This window comes from Rattus rattus, chromosome 8 (genome assembly GCF_011064425.1).
Source record: "Rattus rattus isolate New Zealand chromosome 8, Rrattus_CSIRO_v1, whole genome shotgun sequence".
NCBI lineage: Eukaryota > Metazoa > Chordata > Mammalia > Rodentia > Muridae > Rattus > Rattus rattus.
Window position 1 is genome coordinate 18,209,880 of NC_046161.1, and position 20,545 is coordinate 18,230,424.

General features: G+C 50.7%; 1 protein-coding gene across 6 annotated transcripts in view; it reads right to left on the minus strand.

The window, feature by feature from the left end:
• LOC116907175 (erythropoietin receptor) overlaps window positions 1-20,545 on the minus strand; it is a 30,092-nt gene that overhangs the window by 814 nt on the left and 8,733 nt on the right. For 3 of the 6 annotated variants that reach the window (XM_032910131.1, XM_032910129.1, XM_032910132.1), the window contains 15 exons: window positions 17,992-18,048; window positions 17,799-17,885; window positions 17,554-17,586; window positions 17,347-17,468; window positions 16,454-16,549; window positions 16,296-16,364; window positions 16,116-16,212; window positions 14,915-15,067; window positions 14,552-14,666; window positions 2,552-2,684; window positions 2,016-2,191; window positions 1,771-1,928; window positions 995-1,148; window positions 828-915; window positions 60-147 (listed from right to left, as the gene is read on the minus strand). In XM_032910131.1, the coding sequence (XP_032766022.1) occupies window positions 60-147; window positions 828-915; window positions 995-1,148; window positions 1,771-1,928; window positions 2,016-2,191; window positions 2,552-2,684; window positions 14,552-14,666; window positions 14,915-15,067; window positions 16,116-16,212; window positions 16,296-16,364; window positions 16,454-16,549; window positions 17,347-17,468; window positions 17,554-17,586; window positions 17,799-17,885; window positions 17,992-18,048 (1,626 nt within the window). Of the gene's footprint in view, window positions 1-59; window positions 148-827; window positions 916-994; window positions 1,149-1,770; window positions 1,929-2,015; window positions 2,192-2,551; window positions 2,685-3,571; window positions 3,690-9,718; window positions 10,708-14,551; window positions 14,667-14,914; window positions 15,068-16,115; window positions 16,213-16,295; window positions 16,365-16,453; window positions 16,550-17,346; window positions 17,469-17,553; window positions 17,587-17,798; window positions 17,886-17,991; window positions 18,049-20,545 lie in introns of those variants that run through there. The other 3 variants (XM_032910130.1, XM_032910133.1, XM_032910134.1) reach the window with 3 other exon arrangements.

Consider the following 20,545-nt stretch of genomic DNA (forward strand, 5'->3'; position numbering starts at 1 on the left):
GGCTCCAGCATGTGGCAGCAGGCAGCCCCAGGAACAGAGAAGACAAACAGGTTACCTACCTGGAAGTTACCCTTGTGGGTGGTGAAGAGACCCTCAAACTCATTCTCTGGGCTTGGGATGCCAGGCCAGATCTTCTGCCGCAGAGCCCTGTCGAAATCATTAGAAACAAGTCCAGGGGCCCGTGACACTGGACACTCCCCTGTGCCCTCTCAACCCCACCACCAGAGTGACATCCAGCATCCCTGCAGGAATGGGCAACAGCCTGTGAAGGGGGCATTAGCAAGGCCTTACCAAAGGGGAACTGGTGGTTTTGAAGGATGCATAGGAGTTTGGTGTATGCTTCCTCACACTATCATTCCTTTCTAGAGGCTGGGGATGGGATCCCAGAACCACCAAAATAGTGTGCATGTTTCCCAATGAATAAATAAGGCCATGAAAGGCAAACAGGAAGTGTACTTATGGAAAAACTGGAAGGGCACAGCTTTGAGTGTACAGGGAATTATAAATACCTCAGCTTGACTGGTCAGATCATTAAAGCCACTGGCTTAAATATTTTCCATTAAACTTTCTGGTTGACTTGACAAAGTTGATGACATTGGGAAATGGAACCCACAAAGGAATGCAGGAAGGAGCCATCGCTAAGGTCCAGGGAACTCCAGCAGGTGCTGGAGTGACGCTCCAAGTGGGTGTGATCTCACTTGCATTCTAGTACCGACAGGCTGTGTTTGTTACTCTGCGCAAATGCTCACCCCAATCTGAGCTTCGCTCTCTCTAGAGAGGGAGATCCCAGGGGACGATGTAAGTTAGAGCTCAGGTAAGGGGCTCACCGGCGGTGGGACAGCAGGGCCAGCACAGTCAGCAACAGTGAGATGAGGACGAGAATGAGAGACAGCGTCAAGATGAGAGGGTCCAGGTCTGGGAGGCAAGAAGGTCAGGGAGGTTTGCCTGGTGTTTGGCCCAGCTCCTCCTTCACCCCGAGGAACTGTGGCCTCACCGCTAGCAGTCAGTAGGGACGCGGGCTCAGACCAGGCGCTCCAGAATCCGCTGAAGCTCGGCTCGGCCATGCGTGCTCGAACAGCGAAGGTGTAGCGCGTCCCGCCCCGCAGGTTGCTCAGGACACACTCAGTGCGGCCTTCCAGGACCTCCACCTGGGGGCGGTGGAGCCAGGAGACAGCTAACCAATACATCCAGTGAGGAGGGGATTTGAGGGCTTGCACGGAGGCATCTAGTCAGCACCCTAATTATGGGAAGGGTAACTGGGGCAGGGCGGCTCAAGTACCGGTATCAACTGTTAAGTCCCGTTCTTGGCTCAAAGCCAGAGAGAGGACCCTAAAGTCAGGAACTGTCCCTGGGCCATGTAAAGGCAGAGGCAGACACCTTACAGAGAATGCCTCCTTGATTCTGAGAATTTGCATCAGGTTGTAAGAGGGGCTGAGGCTCTGATGGGTTGCCCCAGAGGCATGAGCAAAGTGGGGGCGGGGGGCACAGTGACCTGTCGTGAGCTCCGATGTATGGTTCAGTGGACCCAAATGGTGGGAATAGAAAACTCGTGGAAGTTGTCCTTTGACCTCTCCTTGTGCACAGTTGCAATTGTGCACACCTTCCCCCCACAAACACACACAAATAAATAAATATAATTTTTTAAATGTCTAAATGTCAGGCAAGAAAGCAGTTTAAAAATAGCAATGGGATGTTGGGCACTGTGAGAGGGACTTGAAGGAGTGGGACTTTGGGCCAGGACTCAGGAAGATTGGGTGGGGCTGTTCTCACCCTTTGTGTCCCCCCAGCCCGGTTGCCTGCTGACACGTCCACCTCGTAGCGGATGTGGGTGGTCATAGGAGCCCCGGGAGGTGGCAGCCAGCGCAGCACCACGTGGCTGCCCTCTTCTGCTCGGCGCGCCAGCAGCCCCGCGGGGGCGTCCAGGAGCACTGCAGAAAGTGAAGTGGATCCTGTAGGCGGGGACCCAGTCGCGTCCCCACCCCCGGCCGATGTCGCTTCCATCCCCTCTCACCTACCTACTTCATTGATATGGATGATGCGGTGGTAGCGAGGAGATCCGGAGGCCTCGGTCACCTGCAGCTCCAGTGGCACAAAACTCGACGTGTCCGCGGTCGGCAGTGAACACCAGAAACGCACGGAGCCGCGGACGGTGGGCGCCTGGTGCAGGCGACATGACTTTCTTGATTCACCTCTGTGCGACCGGGGGAACCGGGGAGAAAAGGTTGAACAAGTAGGGAGGGCAGGAGGTGACTGGAGAGTTTCGCATTTCTTTGGCCCGTATCGTGGGGACAAGAGCATTTTGATTACCTCGACTAGGTAGTGCCCTAATTCCAACATAACCCCGGAGCCCATTGATGGAGAATTATTCCAGCCCCGGCCACCGGGGGGCGACCTCCACACCACCCGTACCGCTCCCATCCCCGCCTCCGTTCCCGGTGTTTCCCACCCTTAACCTAGTCTCCAGGCTGAGGGAACCATTCCAGGCTATGACATCCAGGAAGCTCTGCTACACCCACCCCCTCCCAAGGCCACCCAGTCCTGGGGTACTCACTCGAGCTGGTAAGAGAAGCTGTAGTTGAAGCCCATCCCGGAGTTCGCCGCTTCCTCCCAGAAACACACCAAGTCTTCCAAGCGCTGGGTGAAGCATAGAAGTTCTTCGGAGCCCCGGGATGCCAGCAGGGCGGCTAGAAAAGGGGGTAGTCATGGTGGGGGGAAGGGGGATCAGGGGAGTCCAGGTCTATCTTCCACAGTCCCCTTACCCTCCCTCCTGTCGCCTGTGCAGATCCGATAATTATAGTGCCCCGCCCTCTTCTTCAAAAGGGCCTTCGAGGGGTCTTACAAAAGTGGCGCCTCTAGAACTACGGAGAGTAGCGACCCCGCCTGCCCTGTTCCACCCGGGTGCGCACGCCCACTCACCCTGCAAGTTGAGCGGTGCTGGCCCCGCCCTAGCGGGTGTGTGTGCGCGCGGAGAACTCGGCCTCCTATCGGTTCCCACAGGCACCCGGCTGCCCTCCGATAGCGCCAACCGTGTCCCCCGCCCCCCTTCCTCCTCCCAGCCACCCGTCCAAGGGATCGAGCACCATCCGCCCGCCAAACTGTGTTTACAGTCGTCTGCAGCGCGTCTTGTTCTAGTACTACCTGATCTATTGCAGTCTTTGTGAGCGTGATCACCTGCCCCAGGAGATCGGACCCAGTACTACCTTACCCCTGCGATTTCTACCTCATCCCAGACTCCTCAAAACACACAACAGAGACGAATGTCTCATGCAGGTCATCCCCACAACTGGAGGTGGGAGCAGGAGGATCTGGAATTCAAGCTCAACCTCAATTACATGAGTCTGAGGGCAGCTTTGGCTACACAGACCCTACCTCAAAAACAAAAAACAATACAGGCATAGCGTCACATGCCTTTAATCTTAGCAATTTAAGGCCATTCAGACACCAGTTTGGCCCCTAGTACCCCCTCTGAAGGTTCAGAAGGACATTTAGCCCCTGGGACCCTGGTTGGGAATTCAGGACATGTCATTGCCCTCTGGGACTTAATGAGGACGTGCCCATGTACAGCTCTTACCTTTGCTCTCAAACTTGGGGTCCGGGAGGCTGGGTGAGGATGCCCAGGCTGCCCCAGCAAGTAGGAGACACAGGGGGCCAACCCGAGGCCAGCGGGCCACCCTGAGTTGGTCCATGATGCAGCCCCAGCTTCAGGAAGCTCAGGGCTCCAGCCCCCCCTCTTTTGCCCCCCACCTCCCCTTCCCTTTCCTCTTTCTCCTTTGCCCTAGTCCACAGCTGGGTCAGCAGCAGCTGCCGGACACAGCTGACCAGGAGCTTCTAAGTGGCAGCTCCCTCCAGGGGGCGGGGCCAGCTAGCAGTCCGGGACAGATAAGCTGCGGGCCTCCAAGGGAACAGGGGCCCTCTTGGGCACAGCCGCTGCCTAAACCAGTGTAGGGGGTGGGGCAGACAGCAGGGTTTTGTTTCGGGTGGGTTTGCTAATGTGGTCATGAACAGGTGACTTTGCTTCACGGTCTTGTCAGGGCGTCTGTGAATCTAGGCTGTTGTACAGCCGGCCCGCAGGTCACAGATGGAAGTGAGGCTATCACTCCAGCCAGTATCTCTTCCCCAGCCCAGCTCAAAATGAGTATCCTAAAGACCACTAGCAACTGGGTGAGTGAGTGGGACAGACCGTGCAGCATGACAAATGTGTGCCACGGTGTTTTCTGTTTATGAATTATACGGGTTTGGGAATACGGAGTATCATTTATGATTTTTTTTTTTTTTGGATTTGTGGATGGAACGTGGGTGTGCATGCACAAACGCCTAGGCAGGGCACTACCACTGGAGGACAGCACAGAACCCTTTTATGATTTTAAAACGTTTGTTTTATTTGGCGTGGGTGGGTATTGACAGAGAAGTCCTTGACAGCTGGACGTCTCACCAGTCCTGATTTTTTTTTTTTGGTTCTTTTTTTTTTTTTTCCGGAGCTGGGGACCGAACCCAGGGCCTTGCGCTTCCTAGGCAAGCGCTCTACCACTGAGCCAAATCCCCAACACCAGTCCTGATTTTTTGAGCTAGGTATCATTGTACTCCAGGCTGACCTCAAACTCCCTGTATAACTTCTGGTCCTCCTGCCTCCACTTCCTGGGTGTTGGGCTGACAGCCATGCACCACCGTACTCAGTCTGTGTGGTGCTGGGAATGGAACCCAGCACCACAACCACGCTGGGCAGGTGCTTTGCCTACCCTATAGCCCCAGTGTTGTTTTGCTTTCTTTGATACAGGGTGTCACTGAATGGCCCAGACTGACTTGGAACTGGGGCAATCCTCCTGTCTCAGGCTCCTGAGAGCTGAGATCACAGACCTGTGCTTCTTACCCTTAAAAAAACAGTTGAACGGGGCACAGCTCAGTGGTACAGCACTCGCTTAACTGATAGAAAGCCCTGGATTTATCCCCAGATTCATGAAAATAGAGATAGGTGGATGCATGCATGCATACATACATACATACATATATTCATACATACATATATTCATACATACATACATATATTCATGCATACATACATACATACATATATTCATACATACATACATATATTCATACATACATACATATATTCATGCATACATACATACATACATACATACATACATGGTTGTACTGGCTGGTTTTGTGTGTCAACTTGAAACAAGCTGGAGTTATCACAGAGAAAGGAGCCTCAGTTGTGGAAATGCCTTTGAGACCCAGCTGTAAGGCATTTTCTCAACTAGTGGTCAAGGTGGGAGGACCCAGCCCATTGTAGGTGGTGCCATCCCTGGGCTGGTGGTCTTGGGTCCTGTAAGAGAGCAAGTTGGGCAAGCGAGGGGAAGCAAGCCAGAAAGAAACATCCCTCCATGGCCTCTGCGTCAGCTCCTGCTTCCTGACCTGCTTGAGTTCCAGTCCTGACTTCCTTTGGTGATGAACAGCAATGTGGAAGTGTAAGCTGAATAAACCCTTTCCTCCCCAACTTGCTTCTTGGTCATGATGTTTGTGGACTAAGACATGTGAGTAGATACATGGATGCATACATAGATGAATTGGCACATATTTGGATATACACATACACATAGATACATGCATGGATATGTTCATATATGCATACATGCATAGATACATGTATGGACAGATAGGTAGGCAGATAGATGCATACATACATAGATGCGTAAATGATACAGTGGTTTCAATGAGAATGGCTTCTATAGGCTCATATATTTCAATGTTTGGTTCCCAGTTGGTGAACTGCTTAGGAAGCACTAAGAAAAGGTATGACCCTAAGAGCTGGAGGGATGGCTCAGGGTTAAAGAGCAGTAGCTGCTCTCCCAGAGGACCTGAGTTCAATTCCCAGGACCCACATGGCAGCTCGCAACTGTCTGTAACTCCAGCTCCAGGGGATTCGACACTCTCACACAGACATACATGCAGGCAAAACACCAATGCACATACAATAAAAGTAAATCTTTTTTTTTTAAAAAGCTGTGGCCTTGTTGGATGAGGTGTGTCATTGGTAGGTTGGCTTTGAGGTTTTGAAAGCCAATGTCATGCCCAGTCTCCCTTGTGCTAAACCTCAGGATCAGAGGATCTCGGCTACTGCTCCAGCACCGTGCTTCCCGCCATGATGATAATGGACTCACCCTCTGAAACTGTGAGCAAGTCCCCAATTAAATGCCTTATTTTATGAGCTGCCTTGATTGTGGGGTCTCTTCACAGCGATAGAACAGTAACTAAGACCCATGTATAGATACATGTATAGATACATGCATATGTAATACATACACAATACACACATGCTACATACTAATACATGCATACATGTTACACACATGCATGCATGTCACATACATACATACACAATACATAATAGAAACATAATACATAAACACATAATATATACACACATGCTACATACATAATACATAATACATACATATGTATATACATACATACGTACATAGCTAGGGAAAAGGCTCAGGGGCAGCTTGTGACATATGTGGCACACATAAAACAAGAGCAACAAAGGCAGATCTCAGTGTGGTCCTCTTCAGAAACCCGTATGGTGGAAGGACGGAACTCACACCACAAGTTGTCCTCTGAGCCCTGTAAGTGCACATGACATATGTGCCCACACATACAAACACAGGCACTCATACACACAGGCACATACAGGTAAGAAGCTGGAGGTAGTAGCACACGTCTATAATCCCAGTGCTTAGGAAGCTGAGGCAGGAGGACTGCCACAAATTCAGCAACGGCCTGGGCCACATCTCAGGATCCTGTCGCAAAGTCAATCAAATTGAAAGGCAGATGTCTGAGGCTGCAAAGGTGGCTTGGTGGTTAAACCTTTCAGAGGACCCGGGTTAGATTCCCATACGGGGCCTCACAACTGTACAGATCCTGGGGATCCGACAGCCTCTTCTACCAACCCTGGGCACTGAATACATGTGGTGACATCTATGCATGCAGGCAAAACGCTCAAACACGTAAAGCAACAGCACCAGTCAGACAGCAGTGCAACTCTCTGCTCAGGAAGTGGGCTTTGTGGGTGTTTGTGTAGGCCTTAACACTCCTGTTTGGAGACAGTCTGGTTATGCATCGAAGGATCAAACTCACAGGGATCTGTGTGTAGTCTGCTCCTCTCCCCCCACCCATGCGATTACAGCCACGTGTAACCATGCCTGGCCTGGAAAGGGTACTGGGGTGGCAGGCACTCCCAAACTGGTTCCAATGAGGTGAACTGACACATCCTAATGGTCTCCGGAACCTGGCTGTGAGATGGCTCAGCAGCTAAGTCCCCTCTTATACAGGACCCACCCATTTGGTGGCTCACAACTGTAACTCACAGAAAACAGATAAAAATAAGTAACTTAAAGCATAGCTGGGCATTGTGGTGCACACCTTTAGTCCCAGCACTTGGGAGGCAGAGGCAGGCAGATCTCTGAGTTTGAGGCCAGCCTGGTCTACAGAGTGAGTTCCAGGACTACACAGAGAAACCCTGTGTCCAAAGACAAAAACAAACAAACAAAAAAAACCAAAAGCATAAATAAAATCAGAATGAAAACCTTCTCAATAAATATTAACAGCATGGGGATGGGCCAATGAAAGGCTCAGCAGGCACAGGCTCTCGCAGCCCAGCCTGGCGACCTGAGTTCTACTCCTAGGACCCTCACAGTGGAAGGAACAAGTGAATTCTTGAAAGTGGTCCTTTGACTTCCATGTGTCCTGTTGGGGCATGCACTTTCTCCCTCCCCCCTAATAAAATATAAGATTAAAAAGTGTTAAAACGGGGTTGGGGATTTAGCTCAGTGGTAGAGCGCTTGCCTAGGAAGCGCAAGGCCCTGGGTTCGGTCCCCAGCTCCGAGAAAAAAAAAAAAAAAGTGTTAAAACATGTGGTTAGTACTGAATGGGCCCTCCACCCTACACATGGGTCTTCCATAACTGCCATCATGACAATGCACTCAACAAGAGAAATAGTTTTTATCCTCACTCACCAGAATTCTCTCTTCCTCCTGACAGCTCTCAAATTTACCTTGAAAGCAAGTTCCCTCCCAAACTCTGTCCTGGGATCTGAAGTCTTTCTGCCAGGTCCAGAGATGGGGATAGAACCTGGACCTGGCCAATCAGCTGGAAGTCACTGGTTCAGGCGTGACCACGCCCACCCAATGGAGCCTGCTCTGGGACGTTAGCTGGAGCAAATGGGAGAGAGGGCACCGTCTCCTGCTGTGCGGGGAGCAGGTGAGATGGAAGGCTGCCCCTGCTGCCCTGTGGGGAGTGAACCTTTGAAGCCTTGTAACCCCAGACTTGAGAGATGGAGCAGAACACCCTATGATACACAGTGGGTTTGGGGTCACCTTGGCCTAAATAAGATTTTGGCTAAAAACGAAAGCAAACGAATAGGAAACAATAGCTAAGGAGAAGGTTCAGGAGGTAAAGTGCTTGCTGTGCAAGCATGAGGACCAGAGTTCAAATTGCCAGCACCCGTGGAGAAGGCAGGATGAGCTCAGTCTTCCTGCATGAAACCTTACTGCAGTGAGATGGAGATGGGTCCCTAAGCTCACTGGCCAGCCTAGCTGAATGGGTGAGTGCCAGGCTCAGTGAGAGACCCTGTCTCAAAAATAAAACACACACACGATAGAAACAAACAAATCAAGACACCCAAGAATATCCTTTTGTTGTGCTTCTCTTCCTTTGAACTATTTTATTAATTTTGTGTTATATGAATACACTGTAGCTGTCTTCAGACACACCAGCAGGGGGCATTGGATCCCATTACAGATGGCTGTGAGTCATCTCTCTAGCCCCTGGTTTGGTTTTCTTTGTGTAGCCCTGGCAATACTTGGAGTCGCCTCTGCCTCCTGAGTGCTGGGGTCAAAGGTGTGTTCTTTTTGGCACTAAGACAAACCCAAATAATAGCAGGGAGAAGTAGCAATTTATTTCTGACATTACAGCCATTACTCTCTGAGCCATTATTGTCTACCATAAAGTCGTCTACAGGACAGCTGGGCTCGGGGGCCCAGGTGCCTTCCCTCTTGTTGCTCAGTTATTCAGAGGACGTGACCACTCAACCATACTGTCACCTCATGTCTTCATTCTAACCGGCAGAAAGCAGAAACTGTGAGTCAGGGCCAGGCTGATCTACCGAGTGAGTCCCAGAACATCCAGGGGAACACACAGAGAAACCGTGTGTGTGCGTGTGCGTGTGCGTGTGTGTGTGTGTATGTGTTGGTGCACACGTGTATGTCAGAGGATACTTTGGTGAAGTCAGTTTTCTCCTTCCACCTTTACACAGATCCTGGGGATTGAACCCAGGTAACTGGACCCATGGAGCCAGCCTGATGGCGCCTCAACATTACTCTTTGAGACACGGTCTTGCTCTGAACTGCTTGCCTAGTGATCTCCTGGGATCTGTCTCTCTCCACCTCTTAGAGTTGGGATGATAGATGTACCCCACTCTCCCCTTTTAATGTGGGTGCCGGGATCTGAATTGAGGCTCTCATGCTTGTATAGCAAACACTTTTTCTACTGAGCCACTGTGCAGGTCCCTTGAGACAGAAGAGAACTTGATGAGACCCAGAACCCTGTCAGAGTCCAGTCTAAACCAGAGCACTGCTGCTGCTGTCTTCAAGACTGTCTGAGCCTCTGAGCCTCTGAGCTCACCTCACCTCTGGCTCGATTCATCTATGCTGCTCTCTTTCTTTCTCTTCCTTTCTTCCTTTCTTTTCTTTCTTTCTTTCTTTCTTTCTTTCTTTCTTTCATTCTTTCTTTCTTTCTTTCCTTTCTTTCTTTCTTTCTTTCTTTCGCTGGTCTGGAAGTCACACTACAGCTGAAAATGGTCTTGAACTCAAAATCCTCCCGCCTCCCCCAGTGACAGGCACCGCCATGCCCAGTTTCTCACTGTCTGTATTTGCAAGGGATGGGTAACCTCTTCCCTCTTCCCATCTTCCCATTTATCCACCAGGTGACAGAAAAGCAGGGCAGCCCCTCCTGAAACTGCGGGGGAGGAAACCCTGAACTTCCCTTATGATTTCCCTACCACTCCTTAGGATTTTTTTTTTTTTTTTGAGTGGGGTTTCATGATGTAGCCCAGGTTTGCCCTGCACTCACTACGTAGCCAAGGATGATTCTCCGGATCCCCTGTCCCAAGCACTGGGATTACGGACATGTGTCACCACATTGTCTATGCTCTGTCCTGGGTCTCAGAGTCCTGAATGTTAGAATGTGACTGTCCAAGTCCCTTAGGACTTTTATTTTGGAAGTGCTGAGAAGCCATCCAGGGTCTGGGGCTGCTGGGCAAAGGCTCCCCCACCTAAGCTGAGCACTCTTGATTCTTCCTAGTTTTACACTCTTCCCACACATCCATGCTTTTAGAATAATGGTCAAGGGCCCAGGGAGTCAAAGAGATGGGGCTCCAATGGCCCAAAGTTGGGGGACCCCCAGGGTACAGAGCAAAATGGTTTCCACTGGGGACAGAGGCTCTCCAGGGCCCCTACTTTGATGGTAGTAAAATCCAGGTTCCAAGCTGTCAGCTGTGCCTCTGGCTCAGGACAGGGAGAGCACTGCCTCAGCTTGGGGAGGCAGAGGGTGTATGTCCTGTCCCCTCCTTCCGACGAAGCAAGAAGTCACCAGGGGCAGCTGGGTTCATAGCATAGAAGACGTTGGCACTGTCAGGAATCAGGAGCTCTGCATGGAAACAGGGGCTACAGTGGACGACCTGCAAATTCTGGGGGCTCCTTGGGCAAACTTCTACCATTCAAATGGCTTCCCCCACACCCCGACCTCTCCCAAACCACTTCCCAGGCAAGCTCAGGCTGCTGGGACAATTATTCCAGATCACTTCCACCGGCCTTCCACTTGTGGAAGCGAAGGGCTTCCACACTCGACCTCGAAGGGTTCTTTGTGCAAGTGAGTAGGGCTGTGGGTTTGACTTGAGATGTTCCACACAGTCTTGGGCTCTTGAATACATGGTCTCTAGTTGGTGGCATTGCCTGGGGAGGCTTAGGAAGTATGGCTTTGTTGAAAGAAGTACATCACTGGGGACAGGCTTTGGAGAGTTTAAAGCCATGTGCCATCTCAAGTAAGGACTGCTTTGTGCTTGCCATTCAAGATGTGAGCCATCCGTGTCATGGGCTTTTCTCTTTGGAACCATGAGCCCAAATAAACTTCCTTCTATAGGCTACCTTACTCATGGTGTTTATCACAGCAACAGAAAAGTAACCCATATAGTGTGTGTTTGTATGTATGAATATTTATATGCATAATAACACACACACACACGCACACACAAAGGCACAGTTGGCACTGGACACTGAACCCAGCTTTACACATGCTAGGCACATACTGCCACTGAGCTATATTCACAGCTCTCTCTCACTAAGGGCTAGCCTTGGATATGTAAGGTGAGCAGCCTATTACTGAGCTATATCCGGAGCCCCCTTTTTTTCTTGTGACTTTTGTCACAAGGGTCTTATGTAGCTTAGGCTGGCTTCCTCCTCTCTATGTAGGTGACCTTGAACTCCTGATTCTCCTGCCTTCATCGCTTGAGTGTTGGGATTACAAGGTGTCACCACCAGACCTGGTTTGTATGCTGGGACAGAGTTAGGTTTCCACAGGTGTTAACCAAGCTCTCGAGCAACTCCACCACACTCTGGACCTATTTGTTTTCTTTTAAAACAGGGTCTCACTAAGTTGTCCTGGCCAACCTGTGACTCATTACAATTCTCCTGCCTCACTCTCCCAAATGCTGGGATTGCAGGTTTGAGTCACCATGCCTGCTCTAGGCTTTGAACTTGGAATTTCTCGCTCAGCCTCTTGAGTGGTTAGAATTACAGACCCTGTCACCACTCCCAACTGCCCCTGGCTCTTTTTTTCTCTTTAAGACCAGGTCATACTAAACTGTTCAGACTAGCCTTAAATTCACTCTGTAGCCCAGGCTGGCCCTGGCCTCCTAAATGCTGGGATTACAGGCCTGTGCCCCCATGCTCCATGTGTGCATGTAAGTCTTAAATGTTGTTCCTCAGGATCCTGTGACTTTTTAGGTTTTTTGTTTGTTTTATTTTTTAAGAAAAATTTACTTTTATGTATATGAGTACACTTTCATTATCTTCAGACACAGCAGAAGAGGGCACCAGATCCATTACAGATGGTTGTGAGCCACCATGTGGTTGCTGGGAATTGAACTCAGGACCTCTGGAAGAGTGGTGAGTGCTCTCAAGCAATGAGCCTTCTCTCCAGCCCGTTTTTTTTTTTTTTTTTTTTTTTAAAGACAGGGCCCCCTTACTGGCCTGGAACTCATTAAGTAGGGCTGGCCAGTGAGGCTCAGGGATTCTCCTGACACTCTCTCTCTCTCTCTCTCTCTCTCTCTCTCTCTCTCTCTCTCTCTCTCTCTCTCTCTCTCTCTCTGGGATTATGGATCCACAACACCACACCCAGCTTTATTGCATAGGTTCTGGGAACTCCAGCTCAGGTTCCCATGCTTACACAGCAAATGCTCTACCAAGTGAGCCGTCACCCAGCCTTCATACATTCTCTAAGTTATTATTGTTATTCATTTTTATTTTATGTGTATGAGTGTTTTGCCTGTGTATATGTATGCATGGAAGTATGTATGTATGTATTATGTATGTATGTAAGTATGCGTACTATGTGCATGCCTGCTGCTCACAGAGGCCAGAAGAGGGTGTTGAATCCCCAGAAACTGGTGTTATAAATGGTTGTGAGCTGCCATGTGGGGGCTGGGAACCAAACCTGAGTCCTCTGAAAGAACAGCCAGTGCTTTTAACAACTGAATCATAGCTCCAGCTCTGATTTTGATTGTTTTAATTGTGTGTATATGTGTATGCATATGGCTGCAGATGCCCACAGAGGTCAGGGGGGTCAGGCCCCTGGAGCTAGAGTTACAGGTCATGAGTTACCTGATATGGGTGCTGGAACCAAACCTGGGTCCTCTGCTAAAACAGTGTGTGCTCTTACCATTGAGCCATCCCACCAGGCTCATAAATTCTTTGCTGGTGTCTTGCTTACTTTACACCATGCTTTATAGCACCACCTCTTGCCAATTTCTGACCAAGCCTGGACTACCCTGCACTTCTGAATCCAAGATCATTTGGCCCTGTCCCAGTGCAAGTTCAAGTGACCCCAGGGTCCTCATGAGAGCCAAACAGATTCATTCTCTCTTCCAACCCCTTCAGTTGCCTGCTGGGTCAGCCTGAGGCTGAACAGCAAAACCTACAAGCTTTCTACATCTTTTCCCATCTGACCCTGGATAATATCACTGCCTCACAACCCCAGAAAGACCATCCAGTCACAGACATTTTACACACTTCATGGTGCATCAACATTCTGCCTGAATTGACTTGTGGCTTTGCTAGCCCTAGTCAAGCTGGGCAGTGATGGTTGGTGCAGGTTGTAACTCAATACTAGAATGACTTCAGAGACAAACTTGGTTGGGCCCATTACCTGGGTTAGGCTAACTGAGGCAGAGGACCTGCCTGAATGTGGTGGCGTTACCCAATGGGCTGAGGTTCTACACGGCTTAACACAGTAAGAAGTCAGGTGGTGGTGGTGCACGCCTTTAATCCCAGCACTCAGGAGACAGAGGCAGGTGGATCTCTGAGTTCTAGGCCAGCAAAAGTACACAGCAAAAGTACAGAGAATTCCAGGACAGCAAAAGCTGCACAGAGAAACCCTGTCTTGGAAAAACCAGAAAAAGAAAGAAAAAAAAAAAAAAAAAAAAAAAAAAGCAAAAAGCAAACACAGTACAGACCCGTGGGATGGCTGAGTGGGTAAAAGTGCTCATTGCAAGCCTAACAAGCTACGGGGCCCACATGGTAGAAGGAGAGAGTGAACTCCTCAAGTTGTTGTCGGACCTCCACGTGTGCAGTGTCATGAATATTCCCCACTCAAAAATGATTTTTTTGTTTGTTTTTCTTTTTTTATATTTTTAAAGATTTATTTATTAGATATGAATACACTGTAGCTGTCTTCAGACACACCGAAAGAGGGCATCAGATCTCATTACAGATGGTTGTGAGCCACCCTATGGTTGCTGGGATTTGAACTCAGGACCTCTAGAAGAGCAGTCAGTGCTCTTAACCACTGAGCCATCTCTCCAGCCCTTGTTTGTTTTTCGAGACAGAGTTTTTCTGTGTGGCTCTGGCTGTCCTGGAACTTGCCCTATAGACCAGGCTGGCCTCGAACTCGGCAACTGGCCTGCCTCTGCCTCCTGAGTGCTAAGAGTAAAGATGCTTGCCACCAACACCTGGCCTTGCTCAAAAGTGAAATACATAAAATGTAAAAAAAAAAAAAAAAAAAAAAAAAAAAAAAAAAAAAAAAGAAAAAAAAAAAAAAAAAAAAAAAAGGAAAAAGGAAAGTTTTTTGAAGGAGAAAGCAAGATGAGCCGTAGCATCGTCTCCCTCTGCTTCCCGACTGCAGGTGTGGACTGAACAGTGGCCTCAAGATTCTGCCTCCCTGCTCCAGCCAGGACAGAGCTGAGATCCCCCTAAGCCCTCAAGCTACCTCTGCTTACCTCTGTCCCCAGGCAAGACCTGGAGGAGCTGGTAGTCCCGGGCCCAGGGCTGGGGCACATTGTGCTTCTCCAGGGCTCTTTGCACCACGCTGGGGGCTTTATCCTGACAAGTAAGCTGGAAAAGAAGAACAGGAAAGGACCTGTGAGACAGCTGGGCAGGAGCCGGCTGCTACATGCCCCACAACCTGAGCTCAGTCCCTGGCACCGGCATGGTGGGACGAGAGAACGGACTCCTGCAAGCTGTCACCTGACCTACACATGCACACGACATAAATGTAATTTAAAAACAAATTAGAGAGGGAGAGGTGCTAAAGGGACAGGGTCCCAGATCTAAGGGCAAGGCCGTCCCCTCCCAGCCCTCACCAAGATGCTCCGATAGAGATTCCCATGGTTATTGTTGATGCTGACGCGGATGACGCGGGCCTCTGAAGTCTGCTGCCCAAGGAGGGGAGTTCGAGAGCTGCTCGGGGTCAAGGTCATGGGCCAGGGCCCTGGTGGCTCCATGCTCAGGGACAGCTGTAGGCAGTGTGGAACAGCAGAGGCTGCAGCCTTGCTCAGCTGTGTGGTGAGAACCACAAGGGCTCCCACCCCACTGTACACATCAACTGATGAACACACCCAGAGTCCTCACGCACAGGAGCGGGGACCACACGTTAGGGTACACGCACACGGCTGAGTACACGTCCTCCCATAACACACAAACTACAGTTCTCTGTCACAGAAACAAACGGACACACAGCCCACATCCACACAAAGCCAAGTTCACAGTGTGCATACATAGCTGTGCTCACAGTTGGAAACCTACCGTACCCCATCAGAGAGCAGCTGAGCACCCTCGCGCACAGTCCTGTGGGTGCTTGGAGTCCTTCCCTGTCATGCGTGTGGACAGGCAAGTCTAGGGGCTTTTCTTTGAAGAACTGTCAGTTGGAGCTGCTGGCATAGAACTGTCATCCCAGCTATTGGAGAGGCTGAGGTAGGAGGATCACAAGCTCAACGCTAGCCTGGGCAACTTGGTATGACCCTGTCTCAAGACAGTGAGGACCTGGGGTACGGCTCGGTGGTAACGCCCTTATGAGGTCCTCGATTGAATGCCAGTATTTTTTGTTTGCTTGTGTTGTTGAGTTGGGATGTCACAGAGCCTAACCTTATAATGTAGCCAAGGATGGCTTTGAACACCTGATCCTCTCATCTCCATCCCAACTACTGGGATTACAGGCCTGTGCTACATTTAGCTGGAGTACTACTTTTTAGGAAAAAGAGGTGGTAGGGATCGCACCTGATGTGCCTACAGATAGGGGAGAATCCAAGTCAGATTGAGGAGAAGCCAGAATGGTAGGTAGGTGATTGCTCATTGGCCACTGAGATGCTCTCAGATAAAACAGCAGAGAACAGTCAGTCTCTGGGATACATACCTTCAGTGCTGTACATGCATGCACACGTGCACGCACACATGTGTGCACATACACCCACGCGCACACACACACGCACGCATGCACACACACATACACACATTCTGAGCCTTGGGTGCCCCAGTCCTTAACACATTCACAGATTACTGTCGTACCTTGGTGCTGGGGCTCTGAGGCCCTGGTGAAGCGGGAGGACTGCCAGGAGGAGGGTCTTGGCTTCTAGGACTGGCTGGGGGAGACCCTGGAGACACACTGGTGAGAACACAGACTTCAGAATGAGAGGCCTGGCCTCTTTTGTCCTGGTGACTCTAGTCCCCTCTGCCTTGGATACTGACCTGGAGGTAGGTGAGGGTGGATCCCCCGGACTCCCGCCAGGAGACTGGTTCTTCTCCCGGGACAGCTTCCTAGAGTAAGGACAGGGGTGTCTTACCTCCAGGACTGGATAGCCCTAATCTCTACCCACATGGCTTTCCGTACACATCCCCACACTCACGCACTGAGACGCTTTGTCAGGCTGATGCGTCGCCGGATACGAGGGGAGCTGGGACAGGAGGCAGCTGGTGGCTCAATAACACGGGAGACTCGGTAGCTAGAGAGGTTTAGCATGTGAGGGGTGTTGGAGCAGGAAGCAGAAGAGCTAACAGAATGAGTTGTGAACCATGTTGGGGGTGGGAAGGGAAGAGGGGTTAGAGCCCAGGTCCAGGTCAGGATACAAATGGGAATCACTGGGGTATCAGGGTGCGTTACAGATGAGGTGAACTGTTTGGTTAGTGGGGTGCACAGCACTCACAGGGTGAGATTAGCTAGGGGTGCGGCTCATACATACAGTGCTTGGCTAGAGTCCTCTAGTGAGGAGCTGGGGCCATGGCTTAGAGGTGTAGCCCCTGCCTAGAGTGCCCCAGTGAATGGCTGGGGCCATGGCTTAGAGGTGTAGCACAGACCTAGCATGTGTGTGACACTGTAAGAGCTAAACAAAGCAGACACTCCAGAGCGATCTGGGCCAACTCCAAAGTTCAGGGCCAGGTAATTCAGAGGGCCAACCGTAAAGGTCATGGGCTGGAAGAGTGGGTGGGCGGAAGTGACAGGCTGGCTGAGTTGGATGCCGAGAGAGAGCGCTAAAGCTAGCGTCAGATCCTCAGACTAGGACTTAGTGATCAAGGCCGCAGACTTGGATGACAGGATCAGAACAGTTGGGACAATCCAGCTGAATGGCTAACCAAACATTAAGGGCTAAAACCAGAGTGTAGGATGGGGCGGATTTTGGGTTGGAGGAGGGTGATGGCCTTCGGGTAGCAGACCCCTGTCTTCAGGATGGGGTCTGGAACTTTTCTGGAGGGGAAGGAAGGGTGGGGTGAATGTATGAGGTGGACTTGGTTGGGTGGTCACCTCTGCTCCTCGCTGAGCTGGCGCTGGGCACGAAGGGCAGCCAGGATTGGCGGGCGGGGGCTCAGGCTGTAGTGCTGGCATCGATGCTGTAGCTGCTGGATTCGGGCCAGGATCTCCCACTCCTGAGGGGGTGTCTCCTGAGAGCCTGTCACACCCTGCCTGCCACCCGTGGGGCATCTCACCAACCCCCACTACCCACCCACTTACCTTCCTCCTCTTTTCAAAGTTGATGAGATTTCCCTGAGGGGGCAAAGCTGGCTTGAGCTATAGCATCCAGGGTCAAGGGTCAAGGGTCAAAAGTCAAGTTCAAGAGCTATGATGGCACAAGCCTCTATGGTATGTGGGGGTGGAGGGAAATATGAGTTCAAGCTAGATCAAAGCTGAATGAATGAAGGACTGTTGGGCTGCGGGTAATAGAGCAGGGGTCAAGAGTCAAGGGTAGGAGGTCAAACCTTCAACATATCCGGTAAGGCTGTATCCAGCATAACCAAGTCTGTGAGAAAGGTGCCAAGGTAGGGGACAGGACCTGGGGGCAGTTTCTGCAATCCCAAAAGCTTCAGTTACTCATGGGCATCACTGACCCCATGCCAACTCCCCAAGAGTCCCCTTTCCACCCCCGTCCCCACCCTGAACCATATTGCTTACTGACGGCAGACTTCCTGGGGAGCAGTCATCACCTTGGGGTCCCTCAGTGGTCTCTTCCTGAGAGGAAGGGAAAGACTACCTCTGAGACCCACCTGTGACACTTCTCACAGAGGCACACATACTGAAGTCCCGTTCAAATGTCACAGCTGGGGGCAGGGAAGCTGGCTCGGTGAGGGAGGGGGCTGTTGCCAAGGCTGACAACTGAGTAGGATCTCCAGGATCCACCTTGAGAGGATCTGACTGACATCCACACAAAGAAATAAGTGTGATTTAACGCTCCTTTTTAAATCACAAGCCGGGGGGGCTGGGGCTGTAGTTGGGAGCACTGTGCGTCCCATCCCAAGCAGTGCAGAAACTGGCTGTGTCAGCATATCCCTGTCATCCCAGCACACCACACAGAGGCAGGAAGATCAGGCGCTCAAGGTCATCCTGTCCCTGCAGGAGACCCTGCCTTCAAACAAGAGAACATCACAGATAGGCTGTTAACGCCAAACGGTGTGGAGTTATCCTACAGATGGCTAAAGCCGGAAGCCAGCGCAAGACCAGAGTGGATGGGAAGATGTTTGTCCCCAGTCTACTTAGAACTGGATAACTGGGGATCTCTGGGAGGACCCTGAGCTCACGTCTGTGTACTTTTCAGACAGCAAGAAGGTCTGTTCTGTCCCCATCTAGACTGGAGTCCCCTGCGAGAACAGGGATGTGTTTGGTTTTTGGTGGGTCAGAAATGGCGGCTGGCATGCAGGAGGTTTGTTTTCTGCCCCTTGAAGCCTCCTCACTCTCACTAGAAGGTTTTGGTTTGTTTGATTTTTGGGGGTTGGGGGTGGTGGTGGTGGTGGTGTGTATGCAGTACCTCAGGCGGCCAGAAGAGGGCATCAGATCCCCACATGCTTAGTCACAGGTAGCTGTGAACACTGGAAACAAACTCTCAAAGGCTGCAAGTGTTCTTGACCACTAACCGTCTCTCTGGTTCCCCGGATTTTTGTTTTGATTTTGTTTTCTCCTAATTTTGTTTTGAGACAAGGTCTAAATGTAGCCCAGGCTGGTTGCAAATATGGAATCCTCCTGCCTCTGTTCCTGAGTGGTATGCAGAGAAGAGCCACCTACTTACTTCCTTCTATCCCTAACAAGATTCTTTCCTTCTCTTTCTCCCTCTCCCTCTCCCTCCCCCTCTTTCCTTTTTGCTTTATTTATGAGACAGGGTCTCATGTAGCCCTGGCTGACCTCAAAGTCTCTATGTAGCACAGAGTGATTTTGAACTCTTGATCTTCCTGCCTCTGCCTCCTGACTGCTAGGGTGGCAGGTGTGCACAGCTCCCCCATTTTTTGGTTTGGTTTGGTTTTGTCTTGTTTGCCCAAGACGGGGTTTCTCAGTATAGCCCTGGCTGTCCTGCAACTTGATCTGTAGACCAGGCTGGCCTGGAACTCAAAGATCCACCTGCCTCTGCCTCCCAAGCGCTGGGATTAAAGGTGTCCACCATTACCACGGGGCTCCAGCTTCACCCACTGTATACGGTGCTGGAGATGGAGTCTAGGGCTTCATCATGTTACCTAAGCCTCTGCCAACTGAGCCCCAGCCCCAGCCCCACGTGGTATTTACTGAATACCGACTGTGCCGTCATGCGCTGTTTTGAGTGCTAACTAGCCAAGGGTGACCAAATGAGACAAACTCTGACCATTAGCGAGGGAAAGATGGGATAGCCAGGATAACTCAGTCGGGGAAAGCAGAAACAAGGGACACTGGGTACACAAGGGGACTGTGAAGGTGATGAGGTGGGAGGCTTCTGAAGGTGGAGTCATTGGGAGAGGCCTGCAGGAGGCGAGTGGGTAAAACACACACCTATCTTAAGGGAGACAGGATATTCCAGACCCAGAAATCAGGCCCCATGATCACCTGCACAGAACTCACACTGAGGACAAGCTCCTGACCCTAATCACACCCGACTCCTGCTACAGTAAGTCGGACATACTGGCCCACATTCAAAACCCTGCTTATCAAGGAAATTCCCAAGACCTGGCTCCTTTCCCTCCTCGGCTATAACTGTATCCTTAGGGAGTCATTTCCTCTGAGCGTCTTGCTTTCCTCCATTCATTACTGAATGAAGAAATAAGGCTGTGAGGAGAGAGAACAAGCAGGAGGAAGGAGAACTGAGCCCGCTGTAAACAAGAAAGGAAGGACGCTTCCAGAATAAGCTGCTTCCCCTCCACTGCCTCCGAGTCTCCTAAGCCATAGCTAGCCTGGAGCTTGCAATGTAGACCAAGCTGGTCTTGAACTCACAGAGATCCACCTGCCTCAGCCTCCCAAGAGCTGAAATTAAGATATGTGCTACCGGGCCCTGCTTTATGAATTGTTTTGTTTGTTTTGAGATGAGATCCCTTGATCTCACTATGTAAACAAAACTATCCTTGAACAACTGATCCTCCGAATGCAGGGCTTAGAGTCTACACCACCATCCCTGAATCCTACCGACTTCACACCTATGACTAAGCCACATTCCCAGTACTGTGTGTGTGTGTGTGTGTGTGTGTGTGTGTGTGTGTGTGTGTGTGTATTAAGC